Source organism: Calidris pugnax, unplaced genomic scaffold (genome assembly GCF_001431845.1).
Source record: "Calidris pugnax isolate Ruff unplaced genomic scaffold, ASM143184v1 scaffold32, whole genome shotgun sequence".
In the NCBI taxonomy this organism is placed as follows: domain Eukaryota; kingdom Metazoa; phylum Chordata; class Aves; order Charadriiformes; family Scolopacidae; genus Calidris; species Calidris pugnax.
In genome coordinates this window covers 9392979-9414759 of record NW_015090783.1, presented here as the reverse complement: position 1 = coordinate 9414759, position 21781 = coordinate 9392979, and the positions used below count along the sequence as shown (strand labels likewise).

Genomic DNA, 21781 nt, shown 5'->3' with positions numbered 1-21781 from the left:
TTTGAATGTTATTGACTTCAGCCTCCAGCTGTGGGCTCTTGCATTACCCCCAGCCTGTTATCTAATGGTGGCTCTCCTCTCTGCTTCTTAAAGCTCCCGTGGGCGCACCCGGAAATCTCATCGCCATCGTCACCGCCACTGCCACTCTCGCTCAGAGAGCTCGGACTCCCACTCTACCCGCTGCCGAAGCAGGTAACATCACCTGGGTGTCCTGGTGGGCTCAAGGATGTGATTGCAATAGCTTGTGTGACCCACAAACTCTCTGCAGAACCATGTCTCATTCTGGTAGCAGCCATGTCACATAGCTTGAGGTTGAGCTTCTTGCGGTCTCTGCCACAGAAAAGTTTTGGCTCGAGGAGCAGCGGCTGCAGCTTTTCGGTCCAGCAGTCACTTCTAATCCTCATGGCTGATGATCAGCCCATGACAGCTGATTCCAGCCTCGTTTCCTTTCCCCAGCCCAAGGGCTCTGTACTGCTGATGTCCCAGGAAACCCTTAGACTTGGTCTTAGCAATGAAAATATATTCGCTCGCAGCATTCTAGAGCCACTATCTTTGACCTGATTAAAATCTCAGTCCTGTGGATGACAGATGTGTCCTGGGGCCAGCTAAGTGGATGCTGGTGCTAGACTCGGCATCACTGCAATAACAAGTCGCGTAGTTTATACACATCATGAGTTCATGTTTCACGTTTTCTGAAAGCACTTGACTTTAAGAACAAGCCACCCTCACTCTCCCACTTCAGTCCTCCTAACTACTGGGAATTTCTTATGAAAAGCTGTTGATCAGCAGGGGGAGGAACGCAATCAGTAACTGCAGGGGTGTTCATGCAAGAGTAGAGTGTGTCTTCTCTTGGAGGTTTGTTATCATAGGGACATTCAAGGCTGTGTGAGAGTAGGGTTTGCCCTGAGCCACCATAAAACCATGAATTGGAGCTGAAATTTGAGGTTAAGGTCCAAAGCCTGGATGCAAAATATTTTTAAAAAAGAGAAGTAGAAAAGCAAAACATTCCTTTTTGTCTCCATCATGACTCCCCAGAGCAGTCACGTGGAGGACCTCCCACGTGCAATGGCCTAGCACAGAGGTGCCAAGGGTTTGTATGGGGCTGGTAACGGGCACTACTGCAATACTGAGGAACAACAGTTTGGTTATTCATGTTCCCTGCAGGCACAGAGCCAGGTCTCGGGAGGAAGGGCGTAAAACACGGCGAAGACACTCTCGGCACCATTCAAAGATCACGGCAAAGCAAAATTCCTCTGCAGAGGTTCAGGCCACCCAAAAAGCCAGCCAAACCCTCCCGTTCTACAGCTTCCTGTCTCCTAAGGAAGTAGTAAGTATTACACACTCTGCTTTTTCCCTTGAACTAGCCACAGGAATCTGGGCAAGAAATTTGATATGAAATTTTTATAACTCAATTATAGCGATGTTAGACAAAGTTGGTTAAAGCTGTATTATTTATTAATGGTGCTGTTCTCCAATGTATTTAAAGTCATTCCTTCCTTCAGCACTTTCACACCAAGTGTGGGGCTGGAGAGGGGAAAAATTTGCAAAGGCTTTAGCCTATGAATAATGAATTGAGGACATTTAACAAAAGAAAGTGGCCTCCAGCAATGATATTTTACAGGGAAGTATTTCTTATGCAGTCCTAGCTCAGCTGGATGTGAACTTAATTCACTGGTCTTCATGTCCAAAAGTTTAGTCCTTCAGGGGAAGAAAAGGAATCAAACATATATAAAAGAAACATTTACATTTAATGAGTTGGTGATTATTGACAGGGGATGTTTTCTGACTATCATGATCCTTCTAGGATCACTGTTGCTCTGGACTGACAAGCCCAGGGGCCAAAATCAAAACTTACGAGCAGCTCCCATTGATGTTAATGGGAACTGTATGTGCAGCCAAGGGTAAAAATCAGGCTCAGTGCCTTGGGATGTTTTTCCATATACATGGAAAGAGATGATATATTGTATGCCTTAGAATTGAGGGAGCAAGAGGTGGAGAGAAATATTAGATACAGATTGATAGGAAGTCTTTCTTCTCCATGGCACATTTCCCCTTTGTTCCTGATAGTTGCAAAGCAGAGGTGTGATGCTCTTTGATAGCAGTGTTAGCATCTGATAGGCAGGAAATTGCTACATAGGTCTCAAGGCAGTGCAGAACTTGGTACTTGTGTGTGTGGATGTGTAGTGATAGAGAGCTGTCTTGAGCAAAGAGTCCTCCAAGCCCCAGAGTGGTATGTAATGGGGAACTGATTCTCTCCTTTATGCCCAGTCACCAGTTGGAAATAGCTCAGCCGTACGCAGTAGCTGCATAGGATGTGAGAGAGTGCCAGCAAGAGGAGAGACTTTATCCGCACAGGCAGCGTTCCAATCAAAATACACAGAGATTATACGTGGGTACAGACAGGCACAAGCTGTCTCTCAACATTATAGATATGCATATTTGCTCTCGTCATGTACATCTCCTGAGTGTGTAGTGCACATGTGAGTCATTGCTTATAAAACCATATAAGGTAGAGTGAATAGCAGAACCTGCGCACCACGCTGAGATGCGTGTGTGTGTGTGTACATGGAAAGGAAGAATAACAAGCTATGAAACCTTTATTGCCATGAGCCTGGGGTGGTGCCCTCTGTCAACTTGGGGAGGTAGAAATGAGTTAAGAGCTCCTCCCAAAAAGCAATCAGCCAAAGACTGCATCATGTCATCAGGGTGGTTTTGGGGGTTTTCTTTTTTGGTTCAAGCTGCGTATTTTACATTAATGTCTTCAAGTCTAAGCCTGGTTTTTAATTGGTACTGGGTTTCCTCTCTCTGAAGCCAGGCTCCCTGGGTCCTGTGAGGCCGACTGCCAGCTGTTCTGTTCCCTGAGCAAGAGTAAACTCTAATTTAAAATTGTAAAAGCTTTAAAACAAGCTAAACTCAAGCATGCTGCACTCCCCTTTCCACTTGCTTCACTCGGGGTAAATGAGCACACAAGCTGCAGGGCAGGGAAAATCAGAGCTTTATGGTGACAGTTGCAAAGTAAAAGTCATCAGGCCCCTGCTGTACTCTTTCTAGTAAGGGTTAATAGCACAGGCAAATATTTCAATGACTGAAAGGCATCAGTACCTTTACTACACAACCCACTAGTGTCCTTTTTGTTGCCCCAAAGAAGTCTTGGGATGTCATTCAAGAGAACATTTAAGCACTTGTTTAAATTGAAGCCCTTGGTTAAGTGCTGCCCCTGAAATTTTTCTGAGTAAGGTCATTAAATACCAGGTACTCAAAACTGGCGAGGGAAAAACGGACTGGGAACTTCTAGTCTCATTTGTTAATGACTATATACAACTCTTTGCCTCCCCTTTCTGTGAGTTAAATGGTTGCTCTATAAATACGCTTAGTTCTGTCAGAATCCACTTTGAGAGCAGCCTGGAAGTGTTATGAAATGAAAATGTGCTCTTGCAGAAAATGTTGATCACTTCTCAGAAATATATTACTGGAAAAGAACAGATTTTTGTGTGAAATTCCAGAATTGGGATGCAGAAATGCCATGTTTCAGTCCTCTGGGGGGGCTGGTGTGGTGCACTCTCTGGCCTGGGCTTCCAAACCATCCTTACCTGGGGAGAAGCTTTGTCATATCTCCAAAGGAAAGGGGTTGTCCAGGGAAGATCCCAATGTGCAAAAGAGATCCAAAGAGGCAACACACAAATTCCCATGAGGTAATGCTATACCATTTCCAAATCAAAGATTTTGCTTTTTAAGTCAATTTTTATTCCGTACTCTTTTTCTTCTGAAAATTGAAGTATTTTTGTGGTAAATTCTGCCATCCCTCCCCACCCCCTGGTTTGTTTTCCTTCCTTTCTACTACATGTCCAGATTTTCTAACTAGGTCTACCTGTAATTTCTGAAGGGTAAACCATGCAAAAGAATGCCCTGCCCGTGCATCTACCTTGCTGCTTCTTTCCCTCTTGCCTTTATGCATTAATTGATGCATGCACACATGCAGAAACACCCCAAAGTTCCCTGCTACTTTACTTTCTGGCAGTGAATTTCCAAGCTGCTCCCTCTCATTCTCCTGTTAATCCCATGCAGCTGCGATAGGCACCTATTGAGAACAGGATTGTGGGTCTGTGCCTCAGCATGCAGAGAAACCATGGGTAATATGCAGCAGCTATTTTTGAACAGAATACCCCTAACCCGCTGCAGACACTTTACTCCACACCGATAAAGATATATTAGATGCCACTGTGCTTTCAGTTGAGCACTGCAATATAAATACCTGCAGGGTATGAATCCAATTGCCTTTGTACCTGATGAAGATAACTGTACGCTGCATACACTTGCCTTGCCAGCTCCTTTATTTCCACTGAAAACTCGTTTATGATGTCACAAATTAACACAGGCTTGAGCCAAACTGTCAGTGAGGCTCAGCGGGGTACGATTGTTCCAAATGACACTGTTTTGTTGTCTTGTGCTTGTGTGTCTGCAGAAATGTAGAAGTGGGGAGATACCATGCAGGGGCTGGGGCTGGCATGTGGGGGAGGGCTGGGGGAGCCTTGTAGCAGACCTGTATCTGCTTGCTGTATCTCTGTTTTCTAGCCTGGGTTTTGATTCACTTTAGGAAAAGCTATTATTTTAATTGCTGGGCATCATGTTTCTGATAACAAACAAGGCCCTGCAGAACAGGAAGGCAAAGCCTTCCATAAATATGGAAGTTGTCCTCTTTTTGCTTTTGTTATTCTTCCCCTCCCAAGCAAAGGGACTCAGATGATCCCAGGTTATTGTCTGGTAAATTCACAGCTCAGTGCTGGGACCACGGGGAGGCCAGAGCCCAGGGGGAGGGAGGGATACCTGCAGCCATGGAGGGCTCTGCTGTACACCAGGTACCAAAGGAGGTGGTGGAAAGCAAACCCTTGCTCCAAAGCAGTGCCAGCCTGGCCAGAGCCGAGCTGGGGACACGCTGGCCTGTGTCCCACGATGCTGGCTGCACCCCAGCAGGCTGAAAAGATCTTTGCAAAGGAATAAAACTTTGTCTGGCTTTCTCAGGAATGCACCCCCAGCAATGGATTTGTGAGCTGCAGTGTGGCCATCCAGGCCCAAATAACCCAAGCTCTGACCTTGCAGGGACACTTGTGTCATTACCCCCATGCTCCTGGACTCAGCTTGGCCCTTGTGGTAGAGAAAGCCTCACCCTGAACTCTCCACCTAGGAGAAAAGGAAAAAAAAAAAAAAGAAAGGATACTTTTCACTTGATATTTCTTGAGTCAGGAATTTTGAATTGTGCAAAAAGAGGTTTTATTGTATTCCTACAGCCCTGATAATTTTTTTTTTGTACTCCTTTTAGACTATGTTGGCATTTCAGTTAGGGCAAATTATCAGCAGAGGTGAGCCCATTTCCCACAGGTGAAGGCCTCCCCCAGCCCTAGCTCAGGAAGATGGAGGTACCCCAGACCAGACACAGGTTACCCCCAGCAGCCCCTCTCAGCAGATGCTGCTCCCCGTGCTGGCAGCTCCTTGGCAGATGTCTGCCAGGCCCTCATGGAGAGTAAGGCTTGCCGAGGTCACTGACCCAAGTTTTTTTGTTCCTTTCATTATTACAACACACAAAAAAAGAGAGAAAAGGGGACATTATGCACCTCTGAAAAAGAAATTAACTCCACTTGGAGTTGTAAAACAAGAGGAAAGAAGACCCAAGAAAGAAATCCTCCAACTCTAAGTGAGGCTGTGCCGTTGCTGCTCCTTGATGGGTCTCGGTCCCCTTACGGCTGAGAAACCATGTAGTCATCTCCTGCCCCAGGGCTGTTTGCATCACAGTAAATGGACTTGTTCAGTTTAATTGGAAGACGAGTAGTGATTGTATTTTTGTAACCCATTAGCCTGCACTGCCTCTTGGTCTAGGATTGCACTCAAAATTACAGTCTGGAGTATGAGTGAGGGCCTCATTTCTGCTCCCCCTTCGTCTTGATTAAATAATGATTTGAAACAAAAAAAAAAAATCCAATAAATATATATCTTGGGTTCCCTTGAGGGCAGCAGTAGGTCCCCTGCTGAAAGCTGGAGAAAGCAAAGTTCACTGAGATTATTTAATTACTTATTAGAGAGGGGAAAAAAATCCAAGTGTTCGCATAGAGAAAATTAGATTTGTGAAAGAACAGACTCTTTTTTAAGACACCCTAGAAAAACAAAAAGCCATTACAATTCAATAGAGCTCTGCACAGCGTTTTCAGATGTGGCGCTCAGTTTCTATCTCGTGTGGCTGATGTGCCTTTCAGAAGCACTAAAATGAGACCAGAAGCAAAGCTAAGGTTGGTGGATGAGGAATATGTCTCCAAGCAGATGGGTGAGTCGAGCATCTTGAGACTTGTCCTGGATCTTGCCATAGGACAGAAATCTCCCTTGGGGCCTGCAGGAAGCTACTGGCTACAGCCTGGTGCCTTGAGGTGGTGGGGCTGGGAAGCTGCTGTCCCTCCCCTTGCCACCTGCCTTGCCCAGGCTAGACCCTCCAGCCCTCACAAGGGCTGTGGGCTCCATATTTCTCTGATGTCTTCTTGTTGCCTCTTCCCAGAGTCCTGCCTACCGCAGGTGTTCAGCTACAGAGGAGAATGTTGATCCCCCAGTCACTTGACAGATTTTGTGATGTGCTGACAACAGTTGCTACTTTGAAGACAGGCTTCAGTGAAGGCAAAGCAAGAGCATACATCCCAGGTCCCACCAGCAGTCTTAAAAGCTGTTTTAGAAATGCCAAGAAACAGCTGTATTTCTTGGCGAAAATAAAGGTTTTATGGTTTAGACTGGGAGGGAACAGAAGTGAGGTGTTTGTATGGGTGATGCTGGGGTCAGTGTCCCTCAGAGAACCCCTCTGCCCACTCCAGGCCCTTCCTACCTCTGTAGCCAGGCTGTACCTCACGTGGTGTTTTCATGCCTATAAATGAACGGTGGTAAAAAGCTGGTTGTCTCTTGGTTTGGGTTCTGATCTACTGCAAACCATAACCCATCTTTAAAAAAAAATAATAATCTGGTGCCACATTTGAAAGCGCAATTCTGTGTCCTCTGGGATGTGGTTGGGGAGAGGGCAGTGGTTTGTAGCAAGGAGGCCAGTTCTCTCAGGGGTCTGAATGTGGCATAGGGGTTTTAAGTTGATGAAAAACATAGGAGAGATCTGGTTCTTTTATGCTCCTTTGACATTCCAATTTTCTCAGGGGTCTGAATGTGGCATAGGGGTTTTGAGTTGATGAAAAACATAGGAGAGATTGATACCTGGCTCTTTTATGCTCCTTTGACATTCCAATTTCTATGGGAGTACACAAGGACTGTTAGAGAAGTGCTAGAGCTGAGAAGGAGCAAGACCAGATGCCGAAATGGGGACTTGCAACGTGTGTCTCCACTCATTGCTAGTTGGGAACATGTGGGAGATGTTTCTGCTCTGTCCAGGGCTTCTGCATTGAAGGTACAAGTTGGCTAGTGAAAAAAGATCACTTCATTTCCACTGCTGGGGTTTTGGTGCCTCTGAGCTAGGATTAAGCATGGCTTAGAAGTTAGTGTGGGGTGGGAATGGGGAGTCCACAGCTCTAGTCTGGATTTGCTGGGATGAACTAATTCTTGCCCCTTTGTCCCTTATCCCAGAAACAGTACTGCCTCTCTCTCTGGCAACACTAGGAAGTACTTGGAGATCCTCCAACTCCAGGTTTTTTCAGAGCGTGAGGATGTTGTGGGCAGTCGTCACTCTGCCAAATGTGTTCTGAGAGCTGCTGTCTGTGTTGGTAGCTCTGCTCTGGTTTCAGCCAGGAACACAGACCAGATAACACTGGCAGGAGGGTAGACATGAAGGCACCATCTGATGGCATGAAGATGCACCATGTAAAAAGTAACACAGGCCAGGTCTGTAGCCCCAGATACAGATGAGGAGTCCCATCCTCATGCCAGCCAGTCCAGTTCTCCAAAGGGACTGGCCCTGTCCCCGCTGTATGACAACTGATCCAGGTTTCCTCTGCTCCCTGAGATATCACCAGCATTGCAATGTGGTTTTCTTAGCTCCGAATGCCCCAGATTTGTGAGGGCATGGCCCAGGTCCCCAGTGTGGAGAGTGTGATGTAGAGGGAGGGCATTGCATGCCCCAGAATGGGGTGTGAGGACATATGCAGGTGTTTGAGGGAGCACAGCTTGCTGGGATTGTGTTGGAGGACTATGTTGGGGGGGGGGGAACCAAAAGTGTGTGTCCACACTCTAAGGACCCTGGATCAAAGCTTACGAGTGGGAATGAGGGAAACAGAGCAGCTGAGTGAAAGAGGAGGCCACACGAATGTGCAGATCTGCTGGGTCCATGATTGACCCTAATTTTCACCCCGTTGTAAGGGCAGATGTTAGCACTAATGTAGCCTCACTCCTGGAGCCGGTGCGTTCCGGGACTGGCTCAGGCAAATGCCAGCGGAGTTAAAACTGAACTGTAAAATACCCAAATGATGTAAATCCCTTTGTTGGTGCTCAGGGCCCCAGACAACAGCCCTGCCCGGGGCAGCCAATGTGGGCTTGGAGTCCTTGAACCCACCAAAGACCCACGCAGAGGGTGGAAGGAGCAGGGCTACCATCCCCTTCCCTATAGGTCTCCAACACAGAACAAGGGGGGGGAAATTTTTCCTCCTCTACTTTATTTTTTTAATACTTCTTCTGTCACTTGAGTCCCTTTGTTGCTTCCATGAAACCCAAAGGGATTCAGTACAAGCTGCGACTTTTCAGCACGAGCCCTCAGCCTCCAGGAAAGGGCTGGGCGGCCTAATTTAAAGCAGAAGGAAACAAAAATGAGTAATAAGTGAGACAAGCAAGCAGACAAAAAGCAGTCGTGACATTTGCATAGAGGAGGCGAGCGAACAGTTGGCAGAGTGGATTGAAGAGAGGGTTTATGTTTTTTTCATGTAATGTGAGACTCTAATGATGGACTTATGTTGCCCGCTCTTCCTTTTTTCTTACACCTTACCTACTAAAGGAGGAGTTCTTGATGGGTAAGTGGATGCTATCCGCAAGACACCAGGGAATTTATTAGAGGTCACTTGAGCGCATTAGCTATATCTTCTTCAGGGGGAAAAAAAGCACACAAAAAAGTATCTGTATACCTTTTATTTCCAGAGGGATTTTTCTTTTTTCCCCTTCCCCTCCTTTTTTCTGTTTTTTTTTTTTTTTAATTTATTTTTTTAATATATTTGTTTCAAAATTATAAGCTTGTTTATTTGCCAGTTTTTACTTTGTACAGAAGCCCTTAATTTGATTTGATTTGATTTTTCTTTGCTTGTTTCAGTGACAGCCATTCAACCTCTTTATTAAGGAAGCTAAACAAATTCCCTCATTTAAGATTTTTTTCGTTTTTGTTTTCTTTCCAAGGATTATGTAGGATTTTTATATGTATATTCCCATTTCTTTTTTTTTTTTTTTCTCCCTCTCTTTAAGGTTAAATAAGGGCTTTGTCCTCTGTTATACCTTTTTTATTTAGTTAGTTATTTTGATTCTTTGGTTGCCCGTTTACGTTGTTGAACTCTTTTGTTTTACATGAATCGCATGCTGATACTCTTTGCATGATCTCTAAATCTTCCCGTTATCATAGCAGGGGGAAAAGAAGTTTCTTCTTACTGTGGATTTCTTTCAGGGATATGTGCTTTTGTTTTCTTCTTCTCTTTCTTCTTTTTCTTTTTCTTTCTTTCTTACTTTGTTTCTTTTCTTTCCTTTCCTTTCCTTTTGTTTCAGTGCATCATGATGGTAAAATTTCTGGGTTTATTTAAAAAAAAAAAAAAGCAAAGTAAAACCAAAAACAACACTCCCCCCTAAAAAACGTTCAAACAATGCCAAATGGCTTTTTTGCTTTCAGATCTCTCAGTCAGGGTCTTCTGCTGACCTCTTTACCAAAACAGACAGCCCGCCTGGCAACCTTGCCAGCCAGAACGGAGAGTATCATGAATATGACTCAGGAAACGATACTTCCTCCCCTCCCTCCACTCAAACGAGCTCATCCAGGTCAAAGGACAGCCAGGAGAAAAGAAGTCTAGTCCATGATGGCTTTGGCCATGCCTTCTCGTCCGGGAAGCCCAAACTGGCCAACAGCGATAACAGCTCTGATTCAGGAAATTCCTTCACCAGTTGCTTTTCCCAGACCAAGGGAACAGCTTTGGAAAATCTGTCTCCAGATGCCCAGGGACAAGACCGAAGGTCAGTGATTACCAGTAGCTGCTGCTGGCAGCCAAATACCTGGTACGTTGTTGCTCTGTATCTCCTGCCCACTCGCCAGTTGCAGTGGTGAGCTGGCAGGGAGGTTTTTGTGGTCTGGAGGCAGTTAGATATAAATCAGACCCGCGGTCTTGCCAGTCTGGAGTCCACAACCCAGCAATGACCAATACTGTAGCCTGAGGAGGAGGATGCAAACCCAGCCATCACGCCCCTGCGCGTTGCCTGTGCCAGCTCTTCTGGCATTAACGTGGCTAATGCAGGGTTTGGCCCTGGGTCGAGCCGTGTCCTGAAACAACCCTGCTCAGCCAGACGTGACCGTGTCAAAGGAGAGAGCTGATGGCCCTTCTGGGCAAAGTCTGGAAAGGTACCTCGGGGGCTGGCTGTGCTAATTCTCCCCCTCCACTTACTATGGGGAAGGGGAGCAGGGTTTGTTTTTGCTAAAACCAATACTTCTGTTCTTTCACCCGTCCAAGGAGCCAAATCCAGCCTGCCCCTTCCCAGCTCTTCCAGGACTGGTCCTGGGTGACAAGGTTGCATCTCCTGTAGGTGGGGAGCACAGGGAGGGGCAGGTGCCTTGCTGGTTGTGGGATAACACAGCAGCAGCTCTGTGCGTTGCAGCCACAGGGCATAAGGGCTGGGGACAGGAGTCAAATCACCATCCAGTGCCACAGGTCACCATCAGGAGAGGGGAGTAGACAGCAGCCTCCATCACCACCTCCCACCCCTGGGGGTTTGCCAGGTGATGTTGGGGATGAAAGGCACTGAAGCGCGGTGGCTGTGCCCAAGGTTTTGCTCAGGCAGTGGTGTTAGGGACCTCTTCCAGCTCAGGCCCTCGGGTCTAAAATGCTGAAAGTTGGAGCCAGGATGCGGTCTGGGGGTGGGAGCACTGAAGGAGAGAGGAGCGGGAGCCAGGGGAATTGGTGTTAGGAAGAACAAGCCCTCGATTTTCAGCCAGAGGGTAAAATTTCATGGCTGTATATACTTTTCAAGTTGTGAGTCCAGTGGGATAACTCTGCCTTCACATGGGTGGAGCTGGGATTGCAGCTGGCCCTGGCTGTTGGGAGGCTGCCTTGCTGCTGGGCTCTAACCCCAGTCCATGCCCAGGGCACTTCTGGAAGCAGAAGAATTCATGCAGCTCTGTACAAAGGTGAGGGAATGTGCCCACTCGTGCTGCTCCACAGCCAGGCTGGAGCACAAGCCCTTGCCCTACCATGCTCTGGCTTTCCCTTGCTCCATCACTTCTCACCTCACTCCCTCTCCAGCACCTGCACCACTCGCTGGCCTGACCCAGGCTCTGCCAACTGGACACCTCTGGTGTGTTGGACACAGGGCAGAAGAGCTGTTTCTCAGGCCACCTGAGAACTCTTCCACTGCCCTTCCCTGGCACAGCCCGGAGGGTGAGCTCTTGGGCTCTGACCCACAAGTGCAGGGTCTCCTGCAACTGAAGCTGGGGAGCCAGGAGGTCTTCTTTATCCACAGTTGGGGAATGGGGAGGATGAGAATACTTGTTGGCTGGAGTGTGCTGCTCCCCTCAGCCAGTCCCAGTTCAGCCACAGCTTCAATGACTGTCCAAATATATGTTCACAGAGGCTGCCTGTCCTTGTGTCTCAACTGTTCAGAGGAGAAGAAGCAAACCTTCCTCCTGTCCCCAACCCACAGCTTGCCGCTAAGGCCGTGCTCCCGCAGCGAGTCCTACACCAGCACCGGCAGATCCTCCCGTGGCTCCAGCCGCTCCAGCCGCTCCCGTTCCTCACACCACAAGGCCTCTCCCAGGTACTCCCGAAGCAGGTCCTGCTCTTCGGGAAAGAGGTAAGGCCAGCTAAAGCGTCTGTCTCTGTGACCCTGGGCAATGTCTAACTCTTGCAGGCTGGGAGGCTCCTTGCAGGAGGAGGTGTAAGAGTTTGAGGGGTGCCTAGGGATCCACATGGCTCGTGGTGAACTGGCCACACAGAGCTGAGCCAAGACCATGAAATACGGGGCATCTCTTCCCCCCATGTGCCCAGATTTGGAGGAGTCTGGTACAGCCTCACCCTACAGCATCTTTAACTCTTTTATGGTTCTTGCCTATCCCCAGGTCTTCGTCACGTTCCCCCAGCTATTCCTCCAAATCCTGCAAAAAAAGTCCTGGGAGCAGGAGTTCAAGGACTCGTCGGAGCCCCAGTTACTCCCGCTACAGCCCTAGCAGGTACAGCTGTCTCCTCATGTGATATCTGCTGCCTCACACTTACCCACTGCCTCCATTATTTGTTTGGGCTCCATCATGACTGCTGGCTCCTTCTGCCAGCCCCAAACTGCTCCTTCAGCTTCCTCACTGGGAGCTTTAATCGTCAGCTCTGGGGTGAGGAGGACTAAGGGGACAGGGAGTAAGGCCTATGGCAATATTTTATGTTGGTCCCCAGTCCACTGGAAATTTCTCACCGTTTATTGTCTCAGAGCTGGTGCTGGTTGCAGAGGGAAGAGCCCAGAGATAAGCCTTTCACTTTCTGTGGGAAAAGTCCTATAGCCAAGGAACGCCCTGCGTTGATTCAGGGGAATTTCACACAAAGCACTTTTGGGGCAAGGTTGCTGGGAGAGAGACCTGGTTTATCCCTGGCTTGGAAGCATCATGGTATCTCACACTCAGAGCGTGTGGCATGTGAAGTGGCTCTTGCTCCGCTCTGAGCCCTCGTGGAGGACACGCTATGCAGCCAAGAGTGCACAGATGGCTGCTTGGTGGTGTTTGCCAGGGCTCATGCCAGTGGAAGATGCCTCATAGCAAAATTCGGGGAGTGCCCCTCTCTATCCTGACGGTGTAAACGATGGGCAGAGCATTGGGTTCTTCCAGCTGGGTCTGCCCACAGCTTCCATCACCCAAGGAGCCCACGCCAGCCAGCAGCCCCTGCAGCAGGGCTCCGGCCCTTCTCAGAGAGGGATCTTACTGCAGTAAGGAAAGACACTCTGCTTTTCAGAGTCATGGCTCTGCCAAAAGAGGTGTCAGGCCCCGGGAAGTGGCCCTGCTGCGTGGGCAGATGCCAGGTACCCTCATACTGGCACTCACACAGCGTTGCAGGGGGAAACACAGTCCAGGTGACTATTCCCTCCACACCCCATAGAAAACACGCATCTCCTAGCTCAGCCCTAGATGCCTCTGGGCAGTTTTTTTTCTGGTAACATCGCTACTGAGCACGCTGTGAACATTTTGCACCCTTAAAATGTCACATTCCCAGGGTTTGATTCTTGCAGGCTGTGACAATCCCTGCACTGGTGTAGGAGAATATTTCCTGCGTGCAAGGATCAGGCCCTTGACCTGTAATGTCGCTTTGCAGTTGGCACTGAGCAGGGTGTATGAAGTCAGCTACACTCCAGAGAAGGGCCTGTGCTGACGTGTATGGCAATTTAACAAAAGAGAAAACCATAGCAACACCGGCACTCCTTCTGGCGAGCCGTGCAGAGCTGCGCAGCCCTGCAGGGATACCAGGGGCCCTCTGCTCGCGTGGGGCCTGCTGGCAGGGTTGTTCTCTCCTGCTTCTGCAGCACGGCCAGCAAGAACAATTTTAGTAGAGCCTAAATACAGAGCGCATCCATAGACACAGGTACGTGGACGCCCTCTTAGCTCAGCAGTGCAGGGCCACCAGGAGACACTGCTGAAACCCCCAGACACAATTTGTCCAGCCAGACGAGTGTCTCTTTGTCCAGCTAAGTCAGTGAGTGCAGGGCTGGTGCCACCAGAGCGCTTTGCTTAGAGTGCTCCCTTTGGGAGCTGAGTGTCCTCTGCTCGTCTGTGCCTTTGGGCCATTGCCTCCACATCCAAAACCCATCCCACAACGACCCAGCAGTGAGAGTTTTCCAACCTGTGCCTTCCCCAGAGACCGCGAGCGAGAGCACAAGTATGGCTCCAGTGAGAAGGAGTCGCACAGGGAACGTGACCGGCGACGGCGGCAGCGGTCCTATTCACCCCTGAGGAAACGCAGGAGAGACTCTCCCAGCCACCTGGAAGCTCGGCGCATCACAAGGTAAGGGGACATTGTCCCATCGTTTGGGGACAGGCTCGGTTGGTGCTCCCTGGGGAGAAGGTGGGCTGTCCTTGGGTCCCAGCCCTTCCCAGCGGAGGTTGCTCCAGGAGGAGACCGGTTCCTCTGAGCCTGATCAGCAGGCCCTTCCACACCTCCTAGAGCTTCTGGGTTTCCAGAGGGGGGGGTGTCTCATTTACAACAAAGAAAACAGGCAGATGAAGTCAGAGCAAGGACTTACTCAGCAGGTGCCAGGAGCATCCCCCCAAAGGCTTTTTGTTTCACCTTCTCTTGTGGTAGATGGCCCACATTTGACTGTAGAGACAGTCAAATATTGACTCTAACCTTCATGCTGAGGGCTCTTTGGGACAGCATCAGACAGAGCCCAGCCTAAGACTTGGTGTGGGAAGCATTCCCCAGGGCCCTGGAGGCGGGTGGTTTGAATCCCAAGGCCTGACAACTACCTGATCTCTTCCTTTTTTTTTCTTTTAAAGAAACACAGTCACATTTTGGGGGCAGGTTGTGCAAAGTAAACAGTGCTTTTTGGAGATTTTAGCAGTAAATCCATCCTTGTATTGCTGGTAACCCACATCTCTCTGTCCCTGCAGTGCCCGCAAACGCCCCATCCCCTACTACCGTCCCAGTCCCTCCTCCTCCAGCAGCGCCAGCAGCTATTCCTCCTGGTACAGCAGCTTTAGCCGCTCCCCGAGCAGGAGCCGGAGCTACTCCAGCTACCGGACAAGCCGGAGCCGAAGCTGGAGCAGCAGCAGCAACGCCGAGGGCAGGAGCCGCAGCCGGAGTTCTGGCCCCAGGAGCAGCCGCAGCTGGAGTTCGGGCCCCAGGAGCAGCCGGAGCAGGAGCAGGAGCTATGACTCAGGAGGCAGCTCTGACAGCCTACGTCGCTAGGGAGTGCCGCCGATGGCTCGCGTGCCGGCGTCACTTCCAAATTCCTGGCATTCTCCGCTTCCTTCCCACCTACCTGGCCATCGATAGCAATCATCCCCGATACTGATGTGGTGGCAGCGCTGGGTCCCCCATCCCCGGTGTCCGGAGTAAGAGCCCCCGTGCGCCCAGCACAGCCCCTTCGCTGCCTCGTGGACAAGGTGGATCCATCCCAGCTCCCCGGGCCAGGACTGGAAGAAGGGTCGGTGCTTTACAGAGGATCTGTCACAACAGACCTGCTTCATCCTCCCCGACATCCCCGGCTCCCCATCGCTGCCGCTTTCCAAAGCACTACCGGCTGCTCCGAAGGAGAGAATTCAGCTCCTTGCTCTTCTGCCAAACCAGGAGCCAGCAAATTAATTCCTGTTGGAGGGAGAGACCCAGTTAGGGAGGAATTTGCTGGGAAGCTTTGGCGATGCGTGGAGGTGACCTGCCCTGACCAAGGCAAATATCATGTCTCTTGGGTTTCTACTCCAGAGCTTCTGGCCACTCTGCAGCAGGCCTCTTCCGTGAGAGAATATTTATTTGTTGCCGGTCAGCCAGTCCCTGCTATAAATAGAAGGCTAGAAATCCCCCCTGATGTAATTCCTGGGGAAAAAACAAAAGGCCATTTCTTCTCTTTCTCTCACCCTTTCCTACCAGGTATTCATCAGCTTTTGCAGGGTTGTTTTCCCCCAGCACCATAACTTGCTTTAGGATGAGCAAGTTGGGGTCTGCAGCAGAGGTGGAGCCTGTGGGGTACGAGGGAGAGGGGAGCTGGTGCCACGCTGCGCTCCGAGGGCCAGGCCATGGGTGGGAGGTGGGGACCGTGGGCTTCCCTTCTCAGAGGAACCCTCTTGCAGTTTGGGATTAGGTTTTTCCAAAGGGAGCCTTGCCCTTGGAGCACAGCACTGGTGGGACTGGAAGGAGATAAGAAGAGAGCATAGATGTGGGGTGTAGTGAGAGCAGACAGGGGACCCCAATTCCCCTTCCCCGTAACAGGCAGCACTTTTAAGCAGCTCCTGGGGCATTTCAGGAAATCATTTCTCCTTGAGACCCCTGGGCTCCTCCTGAGGCAGCCCCGGTGCAGGGCCAGTGCAGAGCTTGGGCAGGACTCTCTCGTGCCCCAGTTTGTTTCGGGGGGACAGAAAGGGTCCCCCACTAATGGCCTGTTTTTCCAAGAGGCCGCAGGCAGCGGCAGGAGGGCCCTGCCTGCCCGGGCAGCCTTGTGCCCGGGGGTTTTGTCTCCCTGCCAGCCCAGCTGCCTGCGCAATTACTGTGTTTTGCAGGGTAACAAAGGCTTCTCCCAGCACAGGCTGAGCTGGTGCTGAGGAGTTTCTTTCTCTTACAACACCTGGGTGCTTAGAGACGCTAATTTGGGTTTAAGACTTCCCTCCCTCCCTTTTTCCATCCCCTCCCCTTCCATCCTGCATGATTATTAACAAGTTTGGGCTTAATGAGTCAAGGAGGTGTGTCATTTAAGTGTCACAGAAAAGGACTAAGTGGAGCCAGCATCTGCTGGGGGAGGAGAGGGGGTAGAAAGAAATGCACCCCCAGCCCCACCCCCAGCTAAAGAGTTACCTACAGCCCCCCAGTCCTGCTGGCAGCAGGTAAGGGGGCAAACCCACAAGCGGAGGAAGGCCATGGTGTCCTGGTGGAGCTGGGTGACTGCCTTAGCCAGCATCTAACCCTGCTATCTGTCAGAAAGTACAGCAGCCTGGAGGGTAATTCCACCCGGGTGGTACAAAGGGAAGTTTTATGCCAGGGGGCCCTTTTTCCCTAGGATCTTTCCTACTGCTGGTCCCCCTTGTCCTGTGCCTTCAACCCCAAAGCCCCCCCCCTTTTCCCAGTCCCTCGTCCCCTGCCTTGCTCACTGCAGGTAGTTTGAGGATGAGGGTGGTTGAGGCAGAGACCTGGGCACCCGTGTGGCCAGTGGCTTGGTGGGGACATGGGTCCATCTCCTGGGAAGCCACTTCCTAGGGCATAAAGAAAAGCATTCCTGGTAGGGCTGGGCAAACACTCCAGGGCTGTGATTGAGGGATCAAAGATGGGGTGTTCTTGCAGTGGGGTGCTGCTGCCCTCCCCCTGCCCTGGCCCTGCCAGCAGCCCCTTGGCCATCTTCTGCAGTGACCTCCCTTCTTGTAAAAGGCTGAAAACCTCACGCTTCTTCCCCAAAGAGTCTCTCCCACCTTTGAGGTTCAAATGCCCTGTCCTTCTGCTCCCTGGGAAGATCTGAAGGCAGCGATGGGAGCCCAAACCCCAGATCTACCCGTGTTTCAAGAGTAGCCTCGTTCCCCTTAACACACCCTAAGGCACACTCACGTCTGTACGAAGGAAGCAGCGAGCCGGGAGGCCAAAAACTAGGAAAGAGAAGAAGTGGGACTTTGTGCAACCGGTGTAAATATCAAAACACAACATTGACTTGAGTTCCTCGTGGCTGGGGACGGATGATCAAAGCACCGCATCAGGGCAGCAGCACCCACCGAGCGTGGGACAGGAGGTGACCCCGAGGGCTGCGTGGGGGTGACGGTGGCTCTCGTACCCACCCAGCCAACCCGCGCTTCGAGGACTGCCTCTGCTCCTACAGCCCGTGGCAGCTAAATGCTCCTGGGGTTTCCCAAGCAGACTTGTGTTGAAGTAACCTCTTAAATTATTTATTTATTTATTTATTATTCTATTTTTAATTGTATGTCAGAACGGATGCAGGTGGTCACCGTTACCAGTATTTATTTATTCTAATGTTTGTTGTTTTGTTGGTTTGGGCTTTTTTTTTTTTTTTTGGAACAATAAGTTATTTTTGGACCTGATTGTTTGTTTGTTTGTTGGAATGTATCCAGGCTGCTGTTCTCATTTTAAGGCTTATGGTGCTGGCCCCTCTCGGTGAGGTGGCTGGAGGAGTGGTGGTCCCTCCTGCTGCCAACGTGTCCCTTCAGCTGCGCTCTCCAGAGCAGGGCAGAGAGCGTGTGCCAACCAGAGGGGCGCAGGGCAGAGCTGTTGGTCTGTTTCCATGTTAAAAACCTAGGGTTTCTCGTTAGGTTTGTGCAGGGATGTGATGGATGTCAGCAGAGAAGCGGGTCTGGGACCTGACGGAGGTGACAGCGAGGGTCTGCTGGCCGGTTGGCCGGGCCAAGGGCAGTTTGTGGTGCTGCAAGGGGAAGTCTCACCCCGGCCGGGTGCCAGCTGGCGGCGGCTGCTGTTTCCCTTGGCTCCGCAGCCAGCACACAACCCGAAACCGGGCTGCTGCGCGCAGGCACTGCTGGTTTCCCCGGGAGGATGCCGTCGCCAGGGCTCCCCTGCCGTGTTTATCGCCGCGCCGTGACCCACCCATGGGAACAGCAACCAAACCAGGCCGTGAGAGAGTGAGCCGCGCTCACGACGCTTGCAAAATCCCGCCTCTTGGTGACAGGAGCCAACCGAGTCTCTGTTGTGTGTATGTGAACACGTGTGTGTGTGTGTGTCCGTATGTATATGCATACACGTTGCATATACATATGAGTTCCCCTCAGTGGTGGTATTTATTTTTTAACTTATTTAAGATTTTTAGTACAACCTGGGACATCACCCTCCCTTTGTCGGTGGACAGCTGGGTTTTCCGTCGGTTTGCGAGAAGCCCACGAGCTTTTCTGTCTCTGTGCCTTTTGCCAGCGCTTTTTCTTTTCTGATGTTGTTTCGCTCATTCGTCGCTTTCACAGATTTTTTTGCCCCACATCTCAGATTGCCTCTGGTGCTCTCTGCAAGGAGCAGCATTCACCTGGTGGAAAGGCAACTCGGTCATTTCGGTGTTGGTGAATCACTGCTCGCCTGTGAGTGGCTACACAAGGGATGCCCAGGGACGGCCACAGCCTCACTCAGAGCAGAAAGGCTTTGGGAAAATATCTCAGCCACCTTTTGGAGGAGGTATCTCAGAGGGTTTTGCTTTCCTCATATACAGAGGCTCTCTCCCACCCACGATTTTGTTGCCATCCCCAGGGTCCCTGGTTGCCTTTCCCCAGCAGCACCTGCTCCCCAATGTCCCCCTCACCCCAGAGTCGTGCCATCGGCTCTCCCTGCACCAGCCTTGGCTCCAGGTGAGGCTCGTCACTCCTTGCCCAACCCCAGCGCCGGGACCAGGCTCCAGAAAACCCCACACACTCTCTGCAGGTTTGCTGGGAAGCCAAGATAAGGGATATTTCAAAGCACTGCTGTGTTCTTTCTGTTCTTCATGGGTTACGGCACTCGGTTGAGCTTTGCTTTATGTTGACTGCAACTTTTCTCAATGTTTTCGTTGTTTTGGAGGACTGAATTTGTACCAAACTTGTCTGCAAGAGCCAATCACTGTTATTTTGCTATGCATTGTACATATATTGAACGGGCTGAGAGGACTCGGCCTCTATTTAATATTTATTTCTTCTATTTATTGAGCATTACTTTAAAAAAGCTATTTGGGTCTTTGCCTTGGGTCCACGAAGGCAGGAGCCTTTGAGGGGTTGCCATATACGTTGGAGAGAGGTTATCAGAGAGGTCAATTACTGAGGCTGTCACCTGCTGGCGTGGAGGCACCTGTCAGACACATGAGGCTCATTTGTGCTCAACCACCAGTGGAACCTCATTTAGATGGAGATGAACAAGGCAGGGGAAAATCCTCCTTCTTGGGCCAGCTTCTGTTGACAAACCACAAAGGTGGTGGGTGCTTGGAGGTGACAGGCCAGCTGTGGTGGAGGAATAACCCTGCCCTTCCTCCTCCATGCCATGCAGGGCTGCCTGGATCACCAAAGATCCCCAGAGATCTTCAGTCTCCCACCACTGACCCCCTCTTCTTGGCTCTCAGTGGTTATTGGGGATCAGGGGACTTGTTGCCCTTTCATCAATGTGAGGAGAGGGATAGGGCTGAAGTAACTTGCTGTGGTCTCTACCAGGAAGCAAGGATGTCCACCCTGCCCCATCCCGAGACCCTCGTCCTCGTGCCATGTCCTTGCTTTGCCCCCTTCCCCAAGCTTTATGCCAGAACCAGTAGCTCTGCCCAGACATGAGCTTGGGAGAGGTGGCCAGGCCAGGACAGGGGAGGTCTCTCCTGTTGTCTCCAACATGAGAAGGAGCTCATTGCAGGCATCCTCCCCCAGCTTTGAAAAAAACCACGGGACATGCTAAAAATGGCAGCCATTGTCCTCTTCACCCCAGTGGGAGATGTTTGTGCTCCGTGGGGCAGAGCTGTTCCCAGGAGCCACAGGGCCCTCAGCCCTGGGGCTGTCAGGATGTTTGTTGGAGAAAGGGACGGATTCAGGTGCCTAAGTGAAGACTTTGTCCTTTAGTGTCCGGTGGGGTTTTATTACCTCTTTACCAGAGAATAAATAATTCTCATGACTTTTGCTGCTACCTGGAAGTTTGCACATGACCAGGAGGGTCTCGGAGGCACTGGTACATCTGCTGTTGTGGCAACAGTTTCGTGGTCAAGCATCCCAACTCTTGGGCCATAGAACAACACCCTGAACCCCACCGCCCTGGAGGCAGCTCTCCACCTTCCAAACCCAGGGAATGAGAAGATTTAGAACAAAAGCCAAGAGGTGAGAAAAGCCGCCAGGGAAACGGCGTCTCCGTTTTCTCGCCCGTTGGCTGATTCCTTACGGAATGACACCGGCGCCTCTGTTCGTTTGACTTCATTGTAAAACCCCCTTTGCTCTCCATGGAAATGCATTGCTGTATTCTTTAGTCTTCCTGGGGTATTTTGAGTTGTTAGCCTGGTTAGAAAAAGGGTCCCAATAAAGGTTTGGACGGTAATTCCTCCCCATCGCAGCCCTGTTTGTCATGTTCCTTTCATGTGGTGGGATATTTTGGGTTGTTTCAGCTGCTCCATGGGGAAGGGCACGTTGCCTCCAGCTCCCAGCTGCTGAGAACTGGCTCCTCGGGGCAGAAAAAAAAAACACTTGTGGGCCAGTATTTCTGGCAGCTCTCCCTGCCCTGCTGGGCCAGGCTTTGGCTGCCCTTGGCCAGGCCCTTTGGCTGCTCTGGCCCTGTCCAGGCACTGGGAGCCCGGAGCCAGGAATGCAGCCACCTCACCATGGAGCTCACCAGGGTTTGGGCTCGCCGGTGCTCCCTGTGGGGATGTGCCCAGCCCTCGCTCCAAGCCCTGCACGGTGCTCCCTGCTTCTGTCACCTCCTTGGCCATCTCAGCCATGAGCTGCAGAGGGAGGTGGGGACTCTCCAACGCCCCAGATGATGGCCCTCACCCTGGGATGCTCCCCTGGGCTGGCTGGAAGCCCCCTCAGGGGAGCAGTAGCACCGGGACCAAGTGTCCCCACTAGGGCTTAGCACCCAGGAAGGGTCCGGCCACAGCACGGGACAGATGCTGGGGACCCGGGGCAGCGTCCCCAGGTCACTTGGAGGAGAAGGGAGGCCACTGTGCTCCCACCGCTGGTGTGGTGGGGCCGGCTGGGCGGCGGGAGGCAGCTGGGAGATTTGGAGTGACAACAGGAGCTAAATTGGGATGGCCCGGAGAGGGCAAGAGCCGGCGGGAGGGGACGTGTGACTAATGGGGATAAACAAGGCGAGAGGGAGGATTCCTGGCCGGGGAGGGAGGATGTCCTGGAGCTACGCAGGAAAACATGGGACTGGGGATGTTGGGAGGCGCCAGGATCGTGGGGCTGCCCGAAACCTCCTCGGGGCTCGTCCCCCTCTCCCTGTGGGCTGGTGTTTGCCCCAGCGGGTGCAGAGCT

At 51.0% G+C, this 21781-nt stretch overlaps 1 protein-coding gene across 1 annotated transcript in view; it reads left to right on the top strand.

The window, feature by feature from the left end:
- Positions 1-20861, top strand: part of SRRM4 (serine/arginine repetitive matrix 4) — a 58891-nt gene extending 38030 nt beyond the window's left edge. Inside the window, exons 8-12 of the mRNA XM_014964478.1 lie at positions 9827-10164; positions 11770-11991; positions 12257-12367; positions 14028-14174; positions 14780-20861. Coding sequence (XP_014819964.1) covers positions 9827-10164; positions 11770-11991; positions 12257-12367; positions 14028-14174; positions 14780-15077 — 1116 coding nt within the window. The 3' untranslated portion in view covers positions 15078-20861. The remainder of the gene's footprint in view (positions 1-9826; positions 10165-11769; positions 11992-12256; positions 12368-14027; positions 14175-14779) is intronic.
- Positions 20862-21781: the final 920 nt, after the last annotated feature.